Below are 23,925 nucleotides of genomic sequence, written 5' to 3'. Positions count from 1 at the left end.
CCTTTCTTTTGAGGTGTTGAAGTAGATATCAATGTCTATGATCAGTGTGTATGAAGAAGATCGGCTACAGTTTCATATTATATTAGAAACTCTTCCATCCCAAATCTGAATTTGTAACTAAACATGTTCATAAACTTGAACATGTCGCTTCCATGTGAACAAGTATTTAATAGTCCACTCAAACAAAAAATACAAGTCAACTTATAAAACGTCATTTGAATACTTTACTCTTTACTCTCAGACTTCTGTCAGTATGAGTCAAGTGTTCTTACGTGTCGTTTAAACTCAATTTCTGAGAATAAAGAGTCAACTTTGCCAGTGATATATCATTGATATTGAGATCTTACGACTGCAGACGAGACAAATCTGAGTTTAGTTTGACACATCATTCAACATCTGTTCTCAAACTCTTATTTTTTCCATAATGCAAATCTCTAAAGAAAACCTAGAAGAATTCACAGGGTTAAAGAAAACTGCTGTCTTGTGTTGTTGTCTGAATATTGAACTTCAAAGGGTTCTTTTAGTTTACTAAAATTAAAACTTTGTAAACGTTTCTGTTCATTGAAATCCCAAAGAATATTGACCTATGAGTGGGAAAAAGTGAAAAACTAAAGGGAGAATTGAATGTTGGCTCAACAATAAACTGAAATAAGCTTAAAGCACTAAAATGATAATAATAAACAAAAACTAACATCAAATTGAATTCATATTATATATCAAAATAAACAGTTAAATTCTAAAACAAAAAAAAGCATATACATAAATTGCTAAAACTTTCACAAAAATTTGCATAAAAATCGAATAATAAAAGCTAATTTTAGATATTAATCAAGTCCGGTGAAATCTCATGACAACATCTGCAGTCCTTTCAATCTTTTCCAAAATGTAGAAAAATGTTTTTGTTGCTGTACTTTTGTGAGGTGGGTCGGTGGAGAATGAAGGGATTGTAAAAGTGTTTTAAAGGATTCAAAGGTACACAAGGAAATGTTTGTCAGGAATAAATAGTTCTTTCTTGTTTTGTGTAAGCTGTAAGCTAGCCGGCATCTTTAGACGCTTGTATAAGAGCCCAGTGTTACTGTTGCATAAGGTTTAATCATGAAATACAGAACAAAAGAAACATTGAGCTCCTAATGTACAGACTCACACACACATGCACAGTCGTGTGTGTCTTTGTTCAAAGCGTCATGTTGAGGTTCTTACACATTGAAGTTTTGAGTGATATAACAGGACAGAGAGCTCTGCTGAAGATATATTGACAAACACCAGGAGGAGTTTGGGTTTTATTTCAGTTTCTAGTGAGGTCGCCTATTTGTTTTCCATCTTACAGTTAACATCCCGCCAACAGAACTCAACGCATTACCAGTAGAGAACCACAGACACCATTATAGTCTCCGTTAAGAGCATTAAATCCAGTAGAATGTCTCTGATGTTTTCTGTTTCTCAGCAGCAGCATCATGAGGATGAATGGTGACGTGTTACCTGCGGCTGCCGCGAGATGGCGCCAGTAAACAGCAGATGAAGAAACATCATGATTTTATATTTAACATCCTTCCTCAGTGATCTTGATCAAGAACTGGTGTGTGTGCCAACGTTTGAGTTTCATTCATAATGGCAATAAGAGTTTGAAATATAAAACAACGACAAATAATGATCCTGGGAAATGGTGTTTGCTCTTACTGTTGTTACGATAACTTATGTCAATATATACATAAAATAATATAATGCTTTGTGTTTATCTGAGTAAGCTGCCATCAAATATAGTCATCTCAATGTGTCTTTACTTTATATATCTTTGAACATGTCAGATCTGTACATTTGTCATTGTGTCTTATAGTGCACTTTTCTTGTACAGCTGCTTTGATGCAATGCTAATCGTGAAAGCACTACAAACTAAAAAACAAATTGAACTTATTAGTGTAACCCGAGGTTTGGATCTTCTCTGATCAACATCACCGAACAGCTTCATTTTCTGTATATTTCAACATCATTTATATTTTATAATGTGACCCGTACGTGATCTTGACAGAAGCAGACACCTCATAAACTCCCCACGATAAAATTCAACACTACTTAAAACATGATTGACATCTTTCACAAGAGCGGCCCGACCGACGCTGATCTGAGAATCTCAGCCATCACCTCGTACACGGCAAAAACCACCATGTTCACCGGAAACGCTCGTAAGCAGTTTATTCCCAGACTTCTGAAGAATATCGATGGGCCTTCGTGACGTGCGGTCTCGGAAACACAGTGAAGAAATCCTCTGTATCTCTTCTGCTCTCCGACTCCGTCCATCTGAAGACGGGCTTTGATCACATCCATGGGCGTCCCGACAGACCAGCCGGCCATTCCCGCAACACCGCCAGAGAACATCACCACCGTCCAATCTGTCCAGATAATCAAAAAGAAACACTGCTATATACTTTATATCAATCGAAGACCATGTATTCGAAGACCTCTAATGTGTATGAGACATGATGTTTTCAAAGATACTTTAGAAGACTTGAAACACAAGGTGATGTTTGTTGGTCTTTTTGACTTGCCTGGCTGCTTCTGTCCTGGTTTGGTTAGTTTTGAACATAACGTTTCATACGTCAGAAAGTAGGTGGCGAAGGACGGTCCGTCCCTGCAGGCCAGAGGAAGAGCTCCTTTATAAAGTCCCAGAACTCCCTCTTCTCTGATGACCGTCAGCAGACAGTGAATGGGTCCACGATATTTGGGCTTGGGACCGTTAAATCCATTCCTCTGTCCCTCGGTTTGACACTGAAGACGAACTTTTACAATGTCACCAGGAGACATTACAGAAATCTGAAAGAAAACCTTTATGTGTCATTTTGCTCTTGAACACTTTTGTGTGAAGCTGAAAACCATTAAAAACCAGACGTGTAAACGTTCTTTCAGTCTTTCACAATGAATGTCTTTGGGTTGATAGATGTGTAAAGAGCGCCGCTGACCTGCGTCACCCCACCGGCCAAACCTGACAGGAAAATATCCAGTTTGGTGTTACGGCCATCAGAGGCGTGAATGTGACTGAAACACTGCAGACAGTTCCGATAGGTGCCGAACACCAGAGACGACGTCATGGATATGGTGGTGACAGGTAAAGCCATTCCTTTATAAAAGCCATGAACCTGAAGCACAGCAACAACACAAACTCAATGAAACACGCGTCATGATCTGAACATACTGAGTCTAGGAAACGTGTAACCAAATCACCAACCATACAGATTCACAAAAGAGATGCTGATAAAACAAATATCAAGTTCTTACCCCTTCATTTTTAATAGTGGTTGTGAAACACTGCCAGATTCCAGTGAAGTGTTTCTGAGTTTGGATTCGGACCTGTGCAAGCGTCACGTAAACATGAGACTCATTTCTTTTTCAAAAAACATGTTTTTAAGTGTTTTGTCGAGTTGGAGTTATTACGGCTTAAATCAAAACAAAACAACAGCAGTTTGATTGATATTAATTGGAACGTACAATAAAAAAACATGATTTTGCTAGAATTGAATAGTTTTATTTAATTTACACTGCATATGGGAATTTATAGTTTTAGTTTTGACTTGTGTAACTTTATGTTTGGCTTACAGTCAATGTTTTCTCGTACAGCTGCTTTGCGACAATGACATTTTAAAAAAGCGCTATATACTGTAAATAAAGCTGACTTGACTTGATTTTTGATAAATGTAAAAAACTGAGTTATCTCATTTTGGAACCAAACTCTTCATATACTCGCAGTTATATTTATTTATTGTGTGCAGAATTATGACAGTTTTAAATCTTAAAATCCTAAAGTTAACATCTGAAATGATGAAAGTAGATTTACTTTGACAGTATCCAGAGGAAACCCGACAGCCACTCCACAAGCTCCTGTAACACAACAACATCACCGAGAGCCCTATACAGTGCACACTAGATAACAAGTACACACTCCTTTCATTGTCCTGCAACACACTTGACATTCACTTTATTACTTTCGAAACATTAATAAAGGCTGTGGAAATATTTATATAATAATAACACTGATAACAACAACGAACACATTCAAATAAATGATATATTTATGTAAAGCTAAGTGTCCGTTTAAAAGATCGCTACCCACATTACATCATCTTGTGTGAGTTATGAAATACGAAATATTTCCAGGAGTAACGCGGTCTACCGTTAAGAAAACGCCCACATCGCTGTAACCTTCAATGCCGCGTTGATTTAGAGATTAATCGCTGTCTTTATTTAATAGTGTGGCGATAAATAGTGTTGATCTGGTGCAGCTACCTCCAATAGATCCCGCGAGGAAGTCCGCTGAATGCATTCTAACCCCTGCGTCGCGTTTGACTGCATACAGTCACAGAAGCGCTGCGCATTTCGATCGGCGTATGACGTCGACGTATCGCGAGAGCGACTCAAAAGCTAAGTTTGCAAACGGTTCTCGCGATACTTTTCTGACACGCGCCCAACGGTCTGCACAGAAGTGGCTGCAACCTTGACACGCTCGAGTGTCCGTGACTGCACAGGAGCAGTTGCATGTCATTTTGTAAGCAGTCCCTCATTCTCGCGTGCGATCGCTGACAGCTGCACTTCTACATTTATATAAGAGGCTTGTGTGAGATGCGCCTGTAATGTATGTGAGAGGAGGCGGCTGCAGTATATGGGGGGAGGAGTCAGAAAAGACCTTTGAAGTCGGACACTTTGTGAATCTCGCTGTTTTGTCGCTTGTAAACCTGAACAATGGAGGAGATCGCGGTCGCGTTTTTTATCGCAGACGAAGTGGATGTAATCGAAATACCACTGTTTTAACATGAAGATGCTTACAATAATAATCACTGAATGTACTGTCAGATAATGTACAAATAAACAGAGTTCATAACAAATGTTTGTCATATTTAATAACACGCAGGTTTCTGCCACCATTTCACGTCCATAGTATTTTTCCATACCATGCAAGTCAAAGCTGTATTGTAGCAAACATTCTTCAGAATTTCTTCCCTTGTTTTAAGACCCAGACACTTCTCAGATGAAACCACACAAAGATGAGGCGTAATGACTAAACAGTCCATTTAGATATGTATTGATTTATTAATTCACACAAACATACAATAGAATAAAGTGAAAATTACAACAAGGAAGAATTCTAATGAAGAGAAATATAAAATAAACGCATGTCCTAATTCTTAACTTCACTAGGCGTGTTTTGTTTTTGTTTAGTTTGCATGTAAATATAAATTAACAGATGCGTAATTTAATTCTTAGAATGAAGAGAAAATGCATCAGTCGATATTCTCAGCCAATGAGCTTGAAGCTGTGTCGTCACTCAGTCGTTTCCCATCATGCTTTTGAATAGCGCAGTCGGAGGAGAGCAACTGCGCTCGACTGCTCAATCCGACACAGCCATCGCGAGAGTTTCTTGGCACACGTCAGCATGACATCAGAGGAAGGCGGACGTAACTCGGACACTTTTCTAACCGGCATGCAGCTCGCGGTGATCGGTTCTGCGCAGATTTTGCTCATCTCAAACAAGCCTATTTAAAGCAGCAGTGAACTCACGTTGTATTACAACAACTCTCGCGCTCGTGGGTCAAATATGAAAGCATTTAATGAGTCTTATTTTGATTAAAGTTTTAGTGATCTGCGTTGTTTTGCGCATCTTCAATGCATTTGATGTTCAAAACGATGTGCCCGCGCGTTCCAGCCCTGCAGCGCGCCATACACGCTGATGCAACGGGACAGCGGCATTACGATGCCAACTGGGCCGGTTCATATGTTAAATGATACAGTTGAACTGACTCGCAAGCTTTTAAAAGCAAAGGAAAAGACACGTGGCGCGAGGCTGCAGGCGGGAATAATCATGTGACATAAGAACCACAAATCCATCCTATTGAACTACAAACCTTGACGAAATGCTTTTAAACGTTTGTCCTCATTTTACCTATAAACGAATCGCTTATTTCAGACGGTTCGTTTAGTGAAGATGACTCAGCATACTACTAAAGCGAAGGCACGTCTCATGAACATGAACTACGTTACACGTCATGACCCTACGACGCTCAAGCGTGGGAGGCGTGGCTTACATATTAATTAGATTGTTGATGACGTGCCTCTATAACCGTCCAATAGAAGAGCTGTTCCCGAGCCTTCGCCATAGTAAACCGGACCCGGAAGAGCCGCGCGACGTGCGTGTGGGACAGAAAGCCTCTTAAAATCTGCGAGTCGCGATTGGGCGCGCGCGCACACACCCCCTCCCGCCACCCGCGCGCCAGGCTCCGGTACACCAACAGACACTGCGGGTGACATTTCCCGTGACGTCCCGAATAAGTGACTCTACAGTCGGCGTCGCGTTTCACTGCACGAGTGTGAATGCATCATAATAACTGCAGAACTGCTGCAACTTACAGGCATTTGATCGCAGGACAGGCCCGGAGAGCTAGCCGAGTCAAACCGAGTAAAGCCGAGTTCACTGAGGTGAAGCTTCTTTGAGTTTGATTGAGTGATGGACTTCCTCGCGGGCTGCATCGGAGGTGAGTTACGCGGCTGCTGAACTCTCACTGTACGGTCATGTCTGCTGGGTGAAGCGGTAGATTAGCACTGAGTTAAGCTCGTTAAGAGGGGTTAACCCATGTTCATATTTAGATCTGAACCCTGTTTCCATTACAAACACCAGCGTGAACCAACCATCAGCTTCTGACCATTGAAACCAGTACAAACTACTTGATGTTTCCACAGGCCTGCAATAGAACATCCACAGACACCGTTATAACTGTCATTAAGATCATCCAGTTCCCATTATAGCCAATAAACCCGTCAGGTTCCCTCAGTTTGCTGCTGTTTCTCAGTAGGTCTCGATCAAATATGTGTTTAATACGATCATGACTTTTATTAAGTACATTCACATTAAAATTGCTCGTGTGTTGATTATCAATGATGTATTTTGTTCAGGAATGATTTGTATTGTCTTGTGCGATGTGTACATGTTGGCCGATGATTCTTTAACACTGGAAGCCGATAACAGATATATTGGGCGATATACAGTATCTAGATATTAATATAACATTTCCTGAGAATGAAACAAAAGGTTAAAAGTGGACGACTGCTTTTATATGAAAACATTGACTGCAGAAAACAAGTGAAAATCATGTGTTAAGGCCACTTTACACTAGTTAACCTGTTCAGCGTCACAGCCCTTTTTGAGCATTTACTTGAAAATGCACTATCCAAGCTAAAATGGTTATAAATCATGAATGCTTTGGAGTACAGACCTAAGGTTGGTCTTGTTTGAAAGAAGACATTTAGTAGAATATTGCTAAAGTGGAATCATTTAAATAATTTTTTTATATTATAAGTTATTGTAAGTTAAATATGATGGTAATGAAAATTAATATTTATATATAGGTATTTATACATATATATTTATGTAAATAAATATTTGTTTCGGCAAAAAAATTCTTGAAATTCCAAGCCACAAGTGTAACAAAGTTGTGTACTGAATTTGAGTTTGTTTTGATAAAATCTGTAATCTCTGTAACACTTTAAACTGATGTACCGTAAGTGTCCACTTGGGGGACATGAATGCATCAATACTTCATAGACAACACAACACATGCTGAGAAGCTTTTTTCACTTTTTTTACTTTCTCATGCATGAAACTATTTACATATTTATAACACTTCACAAGTATCATGAATCTATATAAAAATATTTACAACAAATTATCATCATGATAGGGGTTGAAGCAATCCCGTGTAGCCTGAAAACATAAAAACAGGTCACAGTCTTGGCAGAAAACAGTGGTTTTCTGATGGCACACTCTGCATCTTCTCCTTGACTGTGCGATGTGCTTTGGCCTGTGGTGTCCTGCTGTAGGCCTCTTGTGTGGATCTGGAGGAGGAGCAGAACTGGAGCAGGTGTCGTTGTGAGGCATCCAGTCCACAAGTTCCAGGACCAACGCTTCACGGAATTCCTTTTGGGTTTTTGGCCTCTGGTTCCGTATTTCAGCCATCTGACGATGAAGGATGAACGCATTCACCACTCCGATATCCACGAAGTGGTATAATAGAGACCTATACCATTTTCTGGTCTTACGAAGGACATTGTAGTAGCTGATGAGGGCATCAGATACATCCACTCCTCCCATGTTCCTGGGTGGAAAATCATAAGACAACATAAATACACGATGAACACATCTGCAATTTTTTTACACACAAAACCACTCCGTGAATTCAACTTACTTGTTGTAGTCGGACACTACAGAAGGGATGGGAACTGTCACTTCTGTCCATTCTCCGTCTCTTGATTTTACTCTTCTTTGGACGGTACGATCTCCATTTGCCGAGTGGAAGGAAGAGCACATGAGAACCTCTCTGGTGTCCTTCCATTCCACAAAAAGCAAATTGTTGTCCCGAAGCCAGCACATACTCCCACGGGGGGCATTCCGGGGAAGCCTGTTGATGGTCGCTTTCGGGAAGCCCACCCGGTTGCCCCGAATGGTCCCACAGGCCCAAATACCCTTCTGGAGTAGGTCCCGGAACAGTGACGGACTGGTGTAGAAATTATCTACAAACAGCCTGTATCCGCTTCCCAGCATTCTCTCATCAATCAGTGCCATCACAGATTCATAACTTAGTCCCCTGCTTTCTTCACTTGGTGCAGGGGACTTGCCTTCATAAATGAAAAAATTCCATGTATAGGCATGGAGGGAGTCGGCTAAAACAAAAAGTTTGTAGCCCCACTTTGTCGGTTTTTCTTTGTGGTATTGCTTTATACCGATTCTTGCCTTGGATGCCACCATCCTTTCGTCTATGGCGATGTTTTGATGTGGATGGTGGAAGGTCTTGCAGGCATCCTGTATCTTCTGATACACTGGCTTCAATTTCCCAAGCCGATCATAATGAGGGGTCCCTTTCTTCCTCATATTTTCAGCATCCACCTTAGGGTCACTTAGATGAAGTGCTGCAGATATGGCATGAAACTTCCTGCTCGACATTACAGTTGGAGGAAAGACAATACTGTAAAGCCTTGACCCATTCCAGTAGTCAGACATTGCTGGCAACTTTACCAGACCCATATATATTACCAGACCCAGATATGCATATAGGTCTTTCAGGGACATGTTCTGCCAGGGTTTTCTTATGGTATCCTGATGCTCGGCTGCATAAGCATTTGAGTTCCGAATGATGGTGTGGCATACATCGGATGAAAAGAACAGCTGGAACAGTTGCAGAGGACTGTAGACTTCAGTCATGATGAGTTGAGGTCCAGGATTTCGAGCTGGTCTGAAAATGGTTTCAGCTGGTGGAATGTCAGCTTCATCAGCAGTTTTCCATCTTTCTTCAGCAGTATTCAAGGCCACAGGTGGAATCTGCCTTCCTCTTCCTCTGCCTCTGCCTCTGCCTCTGCCTATACTGCTCGTTCCTCCACTGCCTCTTTCTTTCAATCGGTTTTCTCTTGTTCTGCTGCTTTGTCTCTTCTCTGTCATATGTGCTTTCCTCATGTCTCTTCCATCATTTCCTAAACTGCTGAAAAGGCCTGATGTCGATGCTGAGGAAGATGAAGGTTCAGCAGAGGCCTCACCCAAATCTCCATCTTCAGTCCCACTGCAAAAATACAGTACAAACTGAATATAGTAGCTAAATAGGACATGTAATACATGTTTTCAATATACACAGATCTAGTATACATTGCGTTTGATAAATTCACATAATAATATGATTTCATAGTGTATTTCACATTTACTGATAGCCCACTAAAATAAGTACAGAGTTTTAGAGCCCAAGACACTCACCATTCTGGAGCTGAATCAGTCTCCTCATCTGGTACAAGCATATCTGCCTCATCATCACTGGACTGAACTTGTTCTTCATCGCTCGACCTGTACAATTCCTCAATAACTTCCAAAACAGTGTAACGCTTTTTAGGTCTTGAAGCCATCTTGTGTGAAGAGCAGAATGAGTGTGCAGTCTGCATCAGGGCTTTCAGCTGCCCACGTTTACAAACAATCAGTGGGACTTCAAACCGGTGTGATCGTTTTGTTATACAAGTGATTTGATTTGATGATGTTTTTGTCAGCCAAAGGATCATTGGCTGAATGTCATATGCTAAAGTAAAGAGAGTCTTGGTAACCGTGGATGTTGCTGTTTGGTGACAGAGACAGTCTTGTCTTCCCATTTTAGGAAATTTAGAGTTGGGAATGACAAGACAAGTAATGACATAAAATATATTTCTGGTCTGTATTATAGATGCTTAGACCTTTCCAAAGATCATGATTAGGATGGAATTTTATTGCAAAATATTGAAATAAGCATCAGTGTTCAACTGGTGGTACATTGATAATAAGTACCATATATTTTGTATGCATACTCCTGTTGTAAATGAATCAATTACTGCAGCTACATAATTTATATTGACAAACACTGGTAATATTTGTATTCTGGAGGCTTAGAGCTTTCCAAAAATATATAGTTTGTCATGATTAGGATGGAATTTTATTGAAATATATTGAAATAATTATCACTGTTCCACTGGTGGAACAGGCACTTTATGCACACTCTAGTGATAAATGAATCAATTACTGCAGCTATATAATATATATAGTCAAATACTTGTCAGATTTGTATTCTAGAGGCTTAGAGCTTTCCAAAAATATATAGTTTGTCATGATTAGGATGGAATTTTATTGCAATATATTGAAATAAACCTCAAGTGTTCCACTGGTGGAACAGTGACATTAAGCAGCATATAATAATTTTTAGGCACATTCCTGTCATCAATGAATCAATTACTGCAGCTACGTAATTTTTATTGTCAAATACTGGTCAGATGTGTATTCTAAAGGCTTAGACCTTTCCAAAGATATATAGTTTGTCATGATTATGATGGAATATCAATGTGAAATTTGTATGTGAACCTAAGCGTTCCGCCTGTGGAACGGTGACAGTTAACGGGTTAAACATTATTTCACCTTCAAACTTGTCTGGTATCATGTTTATTCAACAATCAAACTATAGATGTTCTTCCCGAGCAAACCCAGAAAAGTGTTTTTAATATCCACGAGTCTAACAGATCTCCAGACAGAAAGCATTCAGACAGCAGTCTGATTCACACAATATTCTTTTCTTCCTGTGATTCACACATTCATAAATACTGTATCTACGTCAACAATGTTTTGCTGATATCAGTAAGTGAAAGATCACGACAGAAACACACAACTGTGCTGGATTAGAACTGTGAGCGGATGAAGAAGTTTAACCAGACGAAATATCGGCTATAATATATCGGCCTAAATTTTATTATCGATACCTAAATGGCCAATTATTCATTGTGCATCCCTAGTGCTGACAGTTCATCTGTTTATTGAGTAAATCTGTTTTAAATAAGAAATCCACATCTACTCTTTTATGTGCTAAAGATGATAATATATTAATGTGATATAATAAAATAATTGATGAATGTTTTTGTGAGGTCACACTCTTAATGTCACCGGTGTGTGTTTTTAAACATGATAAACAGGTCAGAATGATATACACCAGCGGGTTGCTTTTGAAGTTGTGAAAGAATGTTACAACATTGTGAGTGATTCAGTCATGAAGAAACACTGAACATGTTACTATGTAAACATTCTGTGGCATGAGAAACAAAGCTGTTTTGTCAAAAACACACATTTCAGACGGATTTCTTTTGGATCAAACCATGGTGTGTTTGAATACCCGATTCTGATTGGCTGGTGGCTGTGCATTAAAACCCTTTAACGTACGGGTGGCTACAGTCAGTTTGAATACATTTGAAATAAACACATCAACCTTTTTTCACCTGTTTGATAGAAAACTACACTGTAAACATGAATAACAGCTTTAATTTGGCAAATTATGATGTTGTAAGAGGGATTATCCACAGCTAGCCGTGCAGTAAAAGGTTTTAATGCACGACGTGGAGGCCAAGAACCACACGACGAGAAGCAGAATAATGATATAAAATAAGAACCACAAATCCAACCGATTGAACTACAAACCTTGACGAAATGCTTTTAAACATTTTACAATTTACATATTAACAAATGGCTTAGTTCACACGGTTTGTTGAGTGAAAATGACTCAACCGGGCGTATACGTCTCATGAATATGAAGTCTTACTGTCACAGATGTGTGTGTTGTTAAACATGATAAACACCGGCGGGTTGCTTTTGAAGTTGTGAAAGAATGTTACAACATTGTGAGTGATTCAGTCATGAAGAAACACTGAACATGTTACTATGTAAACATTCTGTGGCATGAGAAACAAAGCGCTTTTACTCAAATTTTGTTTGAATACAATTAACTGTTATTTTCACCTGTTTGATATAAAAAGACACTGTAAACATCAATAAACGTTGAATTTGTCGTCAAATGAGCGTGGCATAAGCGGTATAATCCACAGCTAGCCGTGCTTTTAAGGGCTTTAATGCTTTGAGGCCAAGAGCCACCCGACGTGGATTCCTACATGAAGTGCATTCAAATCCTTGAACACACAGCTAGCTGTGGATTATCCCTTATGTTCTGTTTTGAACGATGACACTCTGAAACTGAGTTTTCCTGTGTGTGTGACAAACTGATGAATGCAGATGTGTAGAATAAAATCACACGCTTCACCTTTAATGTTTCAGTCATCTGTAATTGACAAAATGCCTTGAGGGAACAAGCTCTTCTCTTCTCACAAATAGCAGCCATGCACACGCTGCTGTGAAATGCAGTTCCAGGAAGAGCCAGGAATATCCCCCTCCTTCCATCTGTCTGCCCCCCGTCCTGTAGAAAACAGAGGGATCCACACACCCCTGTGAGAGCCAATCACCTTCGGCTGCGTCTGTCCGCCGGCTTGTGTTTCGTTTGAGCTGCGTGAAGACAAGATCCTTTAGAAATATTGCTCTTCCCACAGGTGCATTAATGGGCTCGGCTGAAGTTTTAAATAGATAAGCTATTCTTTCAGCAGGTATTGTTCTAGTTTTTGTTGAAACTAATGGTAGCACCTATTGTGTTATTGCTCCTGTTGTATGACACATCGCTTTATTGCTCCCTGAACTCTGTGTAAGTTGCTTTGGATAAAAGCATCTGTTAAACGACTAAATGTAAATAACCCAAATTCAGTCAGCTCTTATTCTCTCTCGTGTCGCCTTTCTATGACTCTTGAGTGGAACACAGAAGAAGATATTTTGAGAAATGTCTCAGTGGTTTTGTGTTCAACTGACTTAAGTGTTGTCTGATGATCAATGTTCATCAAAGTATCTTCTGTTGTGTTCTGATGAAAAATAGAGAAATGCATTTCTTTTTTGGGTGAACTATCCCTAAGGTTAACTTGACCGTCTATTTAATGATTAAAATATAAAAAATGCATGAAGAGCGAAGACGTCACTTGAAGTTGGACATCTCTTTTGGTCACTACTGGATCTATATATATTGTGTCGCTGACTTTTCACCTCAGTCGACAGTGTTTTTATTGGTCCTGGTGGGCCGACGCCTTCCACAGGCCAGAACGCTTGTAGTGAAGTCATGTGGTCATTGTGCAATACAGAACCCCTGACATGAACCCATGTGACGCACCGAGAAGCTCTGACCAATAGAGAGCATTTGTAGTCCTACATGGTCATCTCACTGTGCTGGGCCGTGCTGTAGAGACCAATCCAATGACATGAAAATTAAACAAACAGAATGAAATCAATTGTCATATTCTTCTGGAAGAATTCAAACCCATGAGCTTTGACTGACCTATCTTACACAATTCAAGCCAGAATGTAAAATAATTGTATTTGTGTCTCTATAAACATCAGAACATTTCTGTTGTTTTCAGGTGCCGCCGGCGTCCTCGTTGGGCATCCGTTTGATACGGTTAAGGTGAGTTAACGTGTCTTCTAACAGAAATACTGGAGGCCAGTTAACATTTCTCACTTCTATTTTGGGTTGATGTTTAATGAAGAGATGCTGTTACGTATCACTTTCATTCTGAACCCTGTGACATGCTGAGAGTTACTGGAAAGCATATCCTTCTTCTAGTATTCAGAAATAACTGACTGAAGTAGTGACACGAGCTCAACTTTATTCTTTTTCAGTAGCTCAGACAGTTATGATCTTGTTGTCCACCTTTAAACCATTAAACAGGCAACACAAAATTCAACAAACTTGAACATTTCACAGTTTATCTATCTTATAGAGCAAAATATCATCAATGTGCATATCATATCATGGTATATTTTAATATAGTTTGAATTGATTTTACAAACTTAACTGTTTGTTTTTTTCCTGTAGGTTCGTCTTCAGGTTCAGAGTGTAGATAAACCGCTTTACAGAGGCACATATCACTGTTTCCAGTCCATCGTACGACAGGAGTCTGTGAGTACTGACTTCAGCATCTCTCTTCTCATTGGCTACGTTCATACTGACAATTCTGATTTTCACAAATGAAATCTGTTAAATGTGATGGGCGATTCTCCTAAACATCCTGTTGTGGGTAAAACAATATGTAAGGTATAATCCACAGCTAGCCGTGACTTTCAATGCACGATGTGGAGATTAACAATATTCTGTGACTTCTGTCCTCATCTCCACAGGGTTTTGGTCTTTACAAAGGCATCGGGTCGCCCATGATGGGCTTGACGTTCATCAACGCCATCGTTTTTGGTGTGCAGGGCAACACCATGCGCTGGTTGGACGAGGACACGCCTTTGAATCAGTTCCTGGCCGGGGCGGCGGCCGGCACCATACAATGCGTCATCTGCTGCCCCATGGAACTGGCCAAGACCCGCATGCAGTTGCAGGGCACCGGCGAGAAGAAGTCATCCTCTCGGAAGCTGTACAAGAACTCACTGGACTGCCTGGCTCGTATCTACCAGCGTGAGGGTCTGCGCGGGGTCAACCGGGGCATGGTCACCACCCTGATCCGAGAGACGCCCGGCTTTGGCGTTTACTTCCTGACGTACGACCTGCTCACGCGCTCACTGGGGTGGGAGCCAGAGGACCCGTACATGATTCCCAAACTGCTGTTTGCCGGTGGCATGTCTGGAATTGCCTCGTGGCTATCTACATACCCGGTGGACGTGATCAAGTCCCGCCTCCAAGCTGACGGGGTGGGTGGGAAGTACCAGTACAGCGGTATCATGGACTGCACGCGGAAGAGCATCGAGCGAGAAGGTTGGAGGGTTTTCACGCGCGGACTGACCTCCACTCTGCTCCGGGCGTTTCCCGTCAACGCCGCCACGTTCGCCACCGTCACCCTCTTCCTCATGTACGTACGACCCGATGAGGGTCCTAAAGACTGCGAAACGGCTCCCGCTCATCACGCCGCGTTACAGCCGCAAGCGCATCCGTCCAGTCTGTGAGTAACTTTGAGTGACGGCTGACGGAGGGAACTAGTTTGAAGACTGACGGAATTGACGGAAACTAAACGGAATTGCACGACTTTTCCTTCTGTAAACATGTACATTCAGTTGATCTCGAAGAACGGCTGTGGTTGTAAATATATATTTTTTATATTCTATAATATTTAACAACAACAACAAAAAAGAGAAAAGTGTTTCCTTTTTCTGCCTTATAAAAACAGCGTACGAATGCGACTTGTGAGAGTAAGATTGTTGATGAAATCGACAGCCATCTACGGCACCTTTTGTTTTTACACGGCAGAACTAGAAAAACTCGTCTGTTGGCTTTGCTGACACGTGCTGCGCTAAAAAGATGCAAAGTAATCTCTAAACCAAACTCTCATTCTTACTTTACAGGAGGTGGAGTCTGGTGAGTGATGATGTCATGTTTGGTTCAACACTAAAGACAATGAGGTGTAGACAAATACAAACATATTAAACTAAACCTGTCCGCCTCATTTTCTTTCCTATCAAAGAATCATGACCTCTAGCCCAAAAGATGTCCTGATCTGCCTTTGTTATTCTGATGGTTTTAATATTCTGAGCTTTGAATCTGAGAGGCTCCGTCAAATTTCATTCAAATGTTATTTGATCATTTGGCCAACGGTTAAATTTCTTAATTCGTGCAATAGACATTGTCTTCCAAACTGATATTGTTGTCTACTCGGACCGTGAGAATAATCTCATTCAAGTTTTTTTTTAAATTTAAATCAGTTTTATGGATTTGTGCAGCTCACCCTATACTGTTTTAAAAACACAAGGTAACCAAAGGTTTGTGTCCTGCAGTGCACTCAATTCTGTGTGAATGTTCGTCCAGAGAAATGACAGCAATATGGGTTTTGTTTTTAAAACATTGAGATGCGAGTGACGGTGTGAAGTTGGATTTTCACAGGAACTGTATCAGTTGTGTTGTTAGACTTGAAACGGGCTGCTGTATTTCTTGCGTTACATCTTTTGATGAATTAATGCATGTGATGTGTCAGTCATGCTGGAAAATCAATGAATATTTTATGTTTGTATGTATCCTGGCTTGAGATGTGTAAATAAGTTAGTGGCATATATTCGTTGTCAGAGTGCTGAATGTACACGACGAAATGCACCTTGAGAAGGACTGTCAAATGATCAATCGCATCCAGAATAAAAGTTTGTGTTTATGTAATATATGTATGTGTACAGTGCGTATTTATTTTGTATTTATAAACACAAATACATACACGCGTATACTGTATATTTAAGAAATATTTACATCTATTTAAACTGACCAATAAATCGAGTTATTGATATAAACGTGAAGATCTTTTTTCTTAAAAAAATAATGTACACAGACATATATTACGTAAACACAAACTTTTATCTGGGATGCGATTAATCGTTTGACAGTCCTAACCTTGAGAAAGAATCGTAGGGCATTTAAGCAAAATGTACTGCTGTTTTTTGTGTGTTCTAATGTAGATTATCAAGTATTCTAATGAGAAGTTTAGACGCTTTGTTTGCTATCTGTGAGGAATGTAAATATGCCGCTGTATCCGCTGTATTTTATGGAGTTAAATCGGTTGCGATAGTACTTATAATAGATGTAGACATTTTCATGTTTGTGGTTACTGCTAATGCTGAAGAGACAGAAGAATATCGAGTCTGATAAATACTGTCCTATTTTTGTAAGAAAATCTCAGTTCAGTATTGCTCACATTTGTTGTTGGCCTCAACCGATTCACAAATGGCTTTTGGTTAGCTTGAATGAAATGTGAAAATAAATATGGGCTAAATTAATTGTTTCCTTGTTTTTTTTATTAACTTCTTTGAAATTAACATCACATTAAGTGTATTTCAGGTGTGGATTAAGTGAAACTGTGTGCTGTGAACAATGTCTTATTTTAAAAATGGTGCATGAAGTTTATTTGTACAAAGATGTACCACTTAATTTAAATAAACCCATAAAACTACCAAGCTAGTCCAAGCTTGGTTAGATCAGGTCAGATTTGGTTGAAATAAAAATCGCATTCAAGAATGAGACGTCTGTTTAAATTTCTTTATTTCTGTTGCCACATGGAAGCAGATGTGAAATTCAGAGCAAGAACTTTCATTCTTCAGTTTTACATGATCACAGTTTCATCAGCTGATTGTGTCAACATGCATTGTCTCTTTAGTATTTAATGTTTGATAGATATTTCCTGCTAGGGTTTAAAAAAAATGTGTTATCTTAATCTTTCAAACAAATGTCTGTAAGCTGAACTGTTGAGACATTACCCATCTTGAGATTTCTTTCCAGGTACACCATCTCTAGTCTTCGCTCGCAGTTTATTGACTTGAGATTCTGCGATGTCGGCGCGCTCCTCAGCCTCTTCCAGCTCATGCTGCAGTTTTCGTAGTTTAGCTAAGCTAGCGTTAGCCTGCTCCTCTGCCTCTTCAGAAGAACGTTTGTAGGCCTTTACTTTCAACTGCAGCTTGTCCACTAAGTCCTGAAGTCTTGCCATGTTCTTGCGGTCCTCCTCTGTCTGATAAGTGAGCTCTTTAATGCGGCGCTCGTATTTGCGCACACCTTTGATGGACTCTGAGCCGCGCTTCTGCTCCGCTTCTAACTCGTTCTCGAGTTCACGGATACGGCCCTCCATCTTCTGAAGCTGTTTCTTCCCACCCTTCATCGCCAGTTGCTCTGCCTCGTCCAGACGATGTTGTAGGTCTTTGATGGTCTGTTCCATGTTTTTCTTCATCCTCTCGAGGTGAGCACTAGTGTCTTGTTCTTTCTTCAGCTCCTCGGCCATCATAGCAGCGTCAGTGATGGCTTTCTTTGCCTTCTCTTCTGCGTTGCGGTTCTCCTGGACCAGCTCCTCCAACTCATTCTGAAGCTGAAGCAGGTCAGAGTCTTGTTTCTTTTTTTGATTGATGAGGCTTGTATTCTGGGAGTGCAGGAGTTGCATCCTCTCCGTTGCTTCCGTAAGTTCTTGCTCTGCTAGTTTGCGACCTCTCTCCGTTTGTTCCACCACAGCTCTCAGCTCTTCTAGCTCTGCTTGCATGAGGTTGTTTCTGCGCTCCAGCAGGGCGATGTTTTCTTTAAGATCTTCATTACCGTGAAGCGTGTCATCCATCTGGAGTTGAGTATCTTTTAAACACGACTGCACAATCTTTAACTGTTTCTGGGCATCTGCTGCCTGTCTGTTGGCCTGGCTCAGCTGAATTTCCATTTCGTTGAGGTCTCCCTCCATCTTCTTTTTCACTCTCAAAGCCTCGTTTCGGCTTCTCGTCTCTGCTTCGAGAGAGGCCTGCAAGTTTTCAACCAAACGTTGGTAGTTTCTCTTAGCTTGTTCCATTTCCTCGTCTTTCTCAGCCATCTTACGTTCCATTTCTGCCTTCACCTGGTTGAACTCTAGCTGAGCTCGTAGGATTTTTCCTTCTTCGTGTTCAACAGAGGCATCAGCTTCCTCCAGTGCAGACTGTAACTCTGCTTTCTCTTGTTCCAGCTGTTTCCTCAGTTTTTCTAACTCATGAACAGTCTTTCGTCCTTCACTAACCTGATCTGTTAGGTCTGAGATTTCCTCCTGTAGATTCTTGTTTTCTCTCTTAATGGTTTCAAGATGATCTAGAGCTTCTTCATAGGAATTCTTGAGTTTAAAGAGTTCAGTACTTAAACTGCGTGATTCCTTTTGTGTTCCCTCAAGCTCACATTGTGCCTCTTCATACTTTTGTTTCCACTCTGCAATGATTTTGTCAAAGGATCTTTGTTTTTTGTCCAGAGCAGCAGATGCAGCATTGGAGCGTTCAAGGTCCAGCATCAGATCTTCGATCTCATTTTGCAGGCGATGTTTAGTTTTTTCAAGAGAAGAACACTTTGCGTTCACCGCTTCCACCGCCTCCTCTGCTTCTTGCAGTTTTTGAACGAGTTTCTTCTTGGCTTCCTCCAGTTCCTCCGTTCTCTGAATTCCATCAGTTTCATATCTCGCCCTCCAAGTTGCTACTTCTGCATTGGCCTTGGACAGTGCTCGTTGGAGTTCAGCTTTTGCTTCTTGTTCCTCCTCAAACTGTTCTCTCAGTAAGTCACAATCGTGCCGTGCTGACTGTACAGCATGAGCAAGCGAGTTCTTTGCTTTAACCTCTTCCTCAAGTTGTCTTTTCAGGTCCTCGAGTTGCTGGGTGTATGAAGTCTTTCCTCTAGTGAGCTGGGAAATAAGACATTCCTTCTCCTCCATTTGACGTCCAAGTTCGCCGTTTTCAGTCAGTAACTTGGCTTTCTGAGTAGACAGATCATGAAGAGCTCTCTGGGCTTCTTCAGATCTTGACCGATGCTCATTCATCTGATCTTCCAGTGAACGACACAGTTTTTCAAGATTGACTTTTGCCTTCACAACACTCTCCATGTTTGAAGAAAGGTCATCCAGTTCCAACTTGAATTCTACTTTCTCTTTCTCTAACTTTTGTTTGACCCTTTGCAGGTTGTCAATCTGTTCTCCAAGTTCAGCAACACTGTCTGCGTGTTTCTTCCGAAGAGTGGCAGTTGTGGCCTCATGCTGAAGGGTTGATTCCTCAAGGTCTCTGCGTAACTTATGAAACTCAGCCTCTCTTTTTTTATGGAGCTCCACTTGAGCAGATGTGGCTCCACCTGCCTCCTCTAGTCTCTCGCTGATGTCTTCCAGTTCTCGAGAAAGATCAGAGCGTTGTTTTTCCACCTTTGCACGGGCCGCACGCTCTGCATCCAGTTCCTCCTCCAGTTCTTCAATTCTGGCTTGATTTTCTTTCAGTTTTTTCTGAAGCTGCACTGAGGCCGTTTGCTCATCTTCAATCTTTCCATTGAGCTGATTGGTTTCAAAGTCCTTCTTTTTGAGTTTCTCCTCAAGTTGCTGTTTGTCGTTCTCTAAATCCATGACATTTTCCTGAGTCAGTTTTATATCTCCCTCCAGTTTTCTCTTGCTGCGTTCTAGGTCCATTCTAACTTTTTTTTCTTGTTCCAGTGAGCCCTCAAGGTCATCCACCTGTTGTTCAAGTTTAGCTTTAGCTTTGGTCAGCGTATTTACTTTGTCCTCCTCGCTCTGCAGGTCATCCAGGGTCTGCTGGTGAGCCTCTTGAAGAGCTTTTTTCTCTTTGGTGAGTTTCATTATGTTCTCATCGAGGGAAGCCATTTCCTCTGTGAGATTTTTCACTTTGTTCTCAGTGGCATGTTTTTCTTTTTCAACTTTGGCCAGTGTCAGCTCAAGGTCATCTATATCTTTCTTGAGCTCAGAGCATTCATCCTCCAGCTTACGTTTTTTGGCTGTGAGATCTGCGTTGATCTCTTCCTCGTCCTCTATGCGTTCTGTCAGCTCTTTGACTTTAGCTTCCAGCTGGATCTTGCTTTTTATGAGCTGTTCACATCTCTCCTCAGCATCAGTTAAGGTGTCTTGCTCTGAATGCAGCTGAAGCAGTAAATCATTCTTTTCTTGAAGGGCCGTGACCATCTTTTCTTCCAACTCTTTCCTCCTGGCCTCAGATTTGACTAACGCTTCTTTCAATTTGTTAAATTCGTCCTTCATGTTTGCCATCTCTTTTTCAGACTCGGCACTCCTTAGCAGAGGTTTAATTTTAAAGAACAGTTTCATCCACGGCCAGTTTTTTACACCAAGGAAGGAACGAAGGTTCCACTGGATGACCATTAGAGCATCTCTGCGCTCCACCAGTTTCTGGTACTCGACCCTCATGAGTAAGCCACGGGCATAGGCTTGGATCCTTGTGAGGATACAAGCAAGTTGATTATCTCGCATCTCCTCCAGTGTACCGAGCAGACCAGCTTTGAAGAAGACTTTTGTGTGTCCAAATTTGTATTGCGTGTGGTCAATGTCTAGTGAGCCTAAGAGCTTCTCGGCACTCTTTTTGTTCTCAATGAACTGCCCTTCTGGGATGGCGGATGCATTCAGGATTCTGTACCTCTGTTTGAAATCGCCATAGAGTATCCTGTTCGGAAAACCTTTCCTGCAAATCCTGATACCCTCTAGTACACCATTGCAGCGAAGCTGATGCATGACAAGGCAGTTGTCCATGATGCCAGGAGTCTTGGTCTCATTTGGAATCAAACAGCGGACGAAGTGTGGGTGTGTGGTTTTCAGATTGGTCATTAATTTGTTAAGGTTTTCTCTGTGCAGGGCTGACACTGTTTGAAAAGACGAGCCCTTTTTCTTGGCTCCTTTCCCACCTGACTTTTCGCCCCCTTCTGCTCCTGCATAACTTGAGAAGAGATGACTTAACAACTTCAAAGAGGATTTTTGATAGAGACCGACAACCGTTTCATTCAGTGGGTCTTTGTTTTTCACCAGCCAGCCTGCAATGTTATAATCAACAGTGCCTGCGTAGTGAGATAAAGCAAAGTGTGCTTCTGTCTTGCCTTTCACAACACGTGGCTTCTGGAAAATGTTCGACTTGCCCAGGTGGTTGTCATAGAGCTTTGCCTTGAAAGTCTGATCACTAGCTTTTGGAAACATGCACTCTTCCTCCAGAATGGACATGATACCTAGTGGTTTCTCAATCAGATCAATGCAAGATTGAAGGTCCATCCCAAAGTCTATAAACTCCCACTCAATTCCCTCTTTTTTGTACTCCTCTTGCTCAAGCACAAACATGTGGTGGTTGAAAAACTGTTGCAGCTTTTCGTTTGTAAAGTTGATGCAGAGTTGTTCGAATGTGTTGAAATCGAAGATCTCAAAGCCGGCGATATCCAGCACACCGATGAAATGCTGGCGGGGTTGCTTGGTGGCAAGGGAATGATTGATTCTCACCACCATCCAGTTGAACATTTTCTCGTACACTGACTTTGCCACTGCCCCAACTGAGTAATACACTTGGTCCACACTCTGTCCTTTGGTGACATACTCGTTTCCTACCTTGACCCTTGGATGGCAGAGGCCTTTCAACAGATCAGCCGAGTTCAGCCCCATTAGATAAGACGCCTTATCTGCATCCTCTGTACCGTCGGGCTCTGCCTGCTCTTCACGTTGTTTCTGTTTGAATTTCATGTTGCCATAGTGCATGATAGCACCTGTCAGTTTGTAGACTCCCATCTTCTCTTCTGATGTGAAGCCAAGTACATCAAAGGCCTTGTCGGTAGCAATCAGCTCCTCATTGTCATTGATAGATGCCACAGTTACTTCTCCTTGAGAGATGTACGAGTAGTCGTATGGATTGTTGGTTATGAGCATCATGTCTAGGAGTTCAGGCTTTTCATTGGACAAGATCTGGTAGAAGATGTGATAATTCCTCTCAGCCTTCAGCTGGAAGGTCACACGAGACTTCTCAAGCAAATACGTTTCGATATCTGCAGAGGAGAGTTTCCCACTTGTCCCAAAATGAATTCGGATGAATTTACCAAATCGTGACGAGTTGTCGTTTCTCAGTGTTTTGGCGTTGCCAAAGGCCTCGAGTGCAGGGTTAGCCTGAATGATTTGATCCTCCAGAGTTCCCTTGCTAGAGTCTTTTTTTCCAGCTCCTCCGGCAGCAGCAATGCTCGCAAAGTATTGGATGACCCTCTTGGTGTTGACAGTCTTTCCAGCACCGGATTCTCCCGTGATGAGCACAGACTGGTTCTCTCGATCGGTTAGCATGTATTGATAAGCATTATCCGAGATAGAAAAGATATGAGGAGGAGCTTCTGTTCTCTTCTTACCTCTGTAAGCAGCAACAACCTCTGAATCATACACTGGTAACCACTTGTAAGGGTTGACTGTAACACAGAACAGCCCAGAGTAGGTGTAGATCATCCAGGCTGCGTAACGCTCTTTGAGGTTGAACAGCACCGCCGGCTCGTGGAGGAAAGTGAGCATAGCCATGTCTTCGATTTTATCGAATTTCGGCGGATTCTGGGGATGCACGTCCGAGTCCTTGACGGTCACTGTTCTCCCGTCTTCAGTGTTCGCCGTGACTTTCCCACCATCCTTACTTACGATCGTCCCCTTCACATACTCCACTTTTTCATCAGCAACGAAGCATTCAGTTTTGATGTCAAAGGCTCTCGTCTGAGCTTCCAGGCGCTCTTTATCAGACTTTCTCAGGTAGGGAGCAGCCTTTCCGAACTCTGCCATCAGAGCATCCCCCATCGTGACTGCTGGAGTTTTACAGGTAATGTGAGAATTGATGAACAGACCTCGGCTGAGGAAACGTTAGTAGACACAGAGCACCAGTGCTTGGTTTTTATAGAGACCAGCCAAGACCCAAATAAGGTTGCAGCGAACATAAGGAGAACAAATAACGTAACGTGTGTTGTTATCAAGAGTTTCAAGTGGTGTGGGTCAGTAATGAGACCTTTAGTTGTTAATGTCCTTATATGGACAGCTATCACCTCTCAGAATGCTTCCATGTACCGCCCAACCTTCAGAAATATTTGATAAACCTTCATGAAAGGATTTCATTTTCATTATTCTGTGCAACAATATATTGTGTGTAACATTAGTTGTTTTCTTTGTACAATTGAAAACCTGTTAATGTGGACTGCTTCTTTGTTTTGCAGATGCGTACAATTTGACTGCAGGTAGGCTTTATTCTTACTGTTTACAAACTACACATCATTAAAAGTTTTTAGCCTTTTAAAATTGTGATATTTT

General features: G+C 41.3%; 3 protein-coding genes across 7 annotated transcripts; 1 reads left to right on the top strand and 2 right to left on the bottom strand.

Moving 5' to 3' along the window:
• Nucleotides 1-1,074: 1,074 nt before the first annotated feature.
• Nucleotides 1,075-4,337, bottom strand: slc25a47a (solute carrier family 25 member 47a). Of its 4 annotated transcripts, none has more exons than XM_079474959.1 (6): nucleotides 4,276-4,337; nucleotides 3,827-3,912; nucleotides 3,271-3,342; nucleotides 2,955-3,131; nucleotides 2,544-2,808; nucleotides 1,075-2,387 (listed from the first exon to the last, which is right to left on the bottom strand). In XM_079474959.1, exons 4-6 carry the CDS (start codon nucleotides 3,108-3,110, stop codon nucleotides 2,092-2,094), a joined length of 717 nt encoding a protein of 238 aa, XP_079331085.1. In that variant the 5' UTR covers nucleotides 3,111-3,131; nucleotides 3,271-3,342; nucleotides 3,827-3,912; nucleotides 4,276-4,337; the 3' UTR covers nucleotides 1,075-2,091. The 4 variants fall into 4 exon arrangements, with proteins under 4 accessions (XP_079331085.1, XP_079331084.1, XP_079331086.1 ...); XM_079474958.1 differs by having other exon boundaries at nucleotides 3,827-3,870; nucleotides 4,276-4,333; XM_079474960.1 differs by having other exon boundaries at nucleotides 4,163-4,315.
• Nucleotides 4,338-6,127: 1,790 nt separating this feature from the next.
• On the top strand, nucleotides 6,128-17,380 carry slc25a29 (solute carrier family 25 member 29). 2 transcript variants are annotated; one of them, XR_013787670.1, is made up of 5 exons: nucleotides 6,128-6,515; nucleotides 13,807-13,850; nucleotides 14,262-14,345; nucleotides 14,564-15,464; nucleotides 15,728-17,138. XR_013787670.1 is itself a non-coding variant. In XM_079474957.1 (4 exons), exons 1-4 carry the CDS (start codon nucleotides 6,488-6,490, stop codon nucleotides 15,329-15,331), a joined length of 924 nt encoding a protein of 307 aa, XP_079331083.1. In that variant the 5' UTR covers nucleotides 6,128-6,487; the 3' UTR covers nucleotides 15,332-17,380. The 2 variants fall into 2 exon arrangements, 1 of the variants encoding a protein (XP_079331083.1); XM_079474957.1 differs by having other exon boundaries at nucleotides 14,564-17,380.
• Nucleotides 17,381-17,585: 205 nt separating this feature from the next.
• Nucleotides 17,586-23,421, bottom strand: myh6 (myosin, heavy chain 6, cardiac muscle, alpha; the record flags this gene model as incomplete). Its single annotated transcript, XM_079474952.1, has 1 exon — nucleotides 17,586-23,421. The coding sequence occupies one exon, from the start codon at nucleotides 23,419-23,421 to the stop codon at nucleotides 17,614-17,616; it is 5,808 nt and encodes a 1,935-aa protein (XP_079331078.1). The 3' UTR covers nucleotides 17,586-17,613.
• Between the last annotated feature and the right edge of the window lie 504 nt (nucleotides 23,422-23,925).

The sequence above is a fragment of the Barbatula barbatula genome (genome assembly GCF_947034865.1).
Source record: "Barbatula barbatula genome assembly, chromosome: 15".
NCBI lineage: Eukaryota > Metazoa > Chordata > Actinopteri > Cypriniformes > Nemacheilidae > Barbatula > Barbatula barbatula.
Note: the sequence above shows the minus strand (reverse complement) of the source record. Positions and strands in the feature narration are given on the sequence as shown.

Excerpts from the sequence above, each read along its gene's own strand:
- slc25a29 (XM_079474957.1), top strand. The coding sequence starts at position 6,488 with ATGGACTTCCTCGCGGGCTGCATCGGAG. Across the intron at positions 6,516-13,806 it reads CCTCGCGGGCTGCATCGGAG|GTGCCGCCGGCGTCCTCGTT; the intron begins GTGAGTTACGCG and ends TGTTGTTTTCAG. Across the intron at positions 14,346-14,563 it reads CCATCGTACGACAGGAGTCT|GGTTTTGGTCTTTACAAAGG; the intron begins GTGAGTACTGAC and ends TCATCTCCACAG.
- slc25a47a (XM_079474958.1), bottom strand. The coding sequence starts at position 4,312 with ATGCATTCAGCGGACTTCCTCGCGGGATCTATTGGAG. Across the intron at positions 3,132-3,270 it reads CCACTATTAAAAATGAAGGG|GTTCATGGCTTTTATAAAGG; the intron begins GTAAGAACTTGA and ends GCTGTGCTTCAG. Across the intron at positions 2,809-2,954 it reads TGGCCGGTGGGGTGACGCAG|ATTTCTGTAATGTCTCCTGG; the intron begins GTCAGCGGCGCT and ends GTTTTCTTTCAG.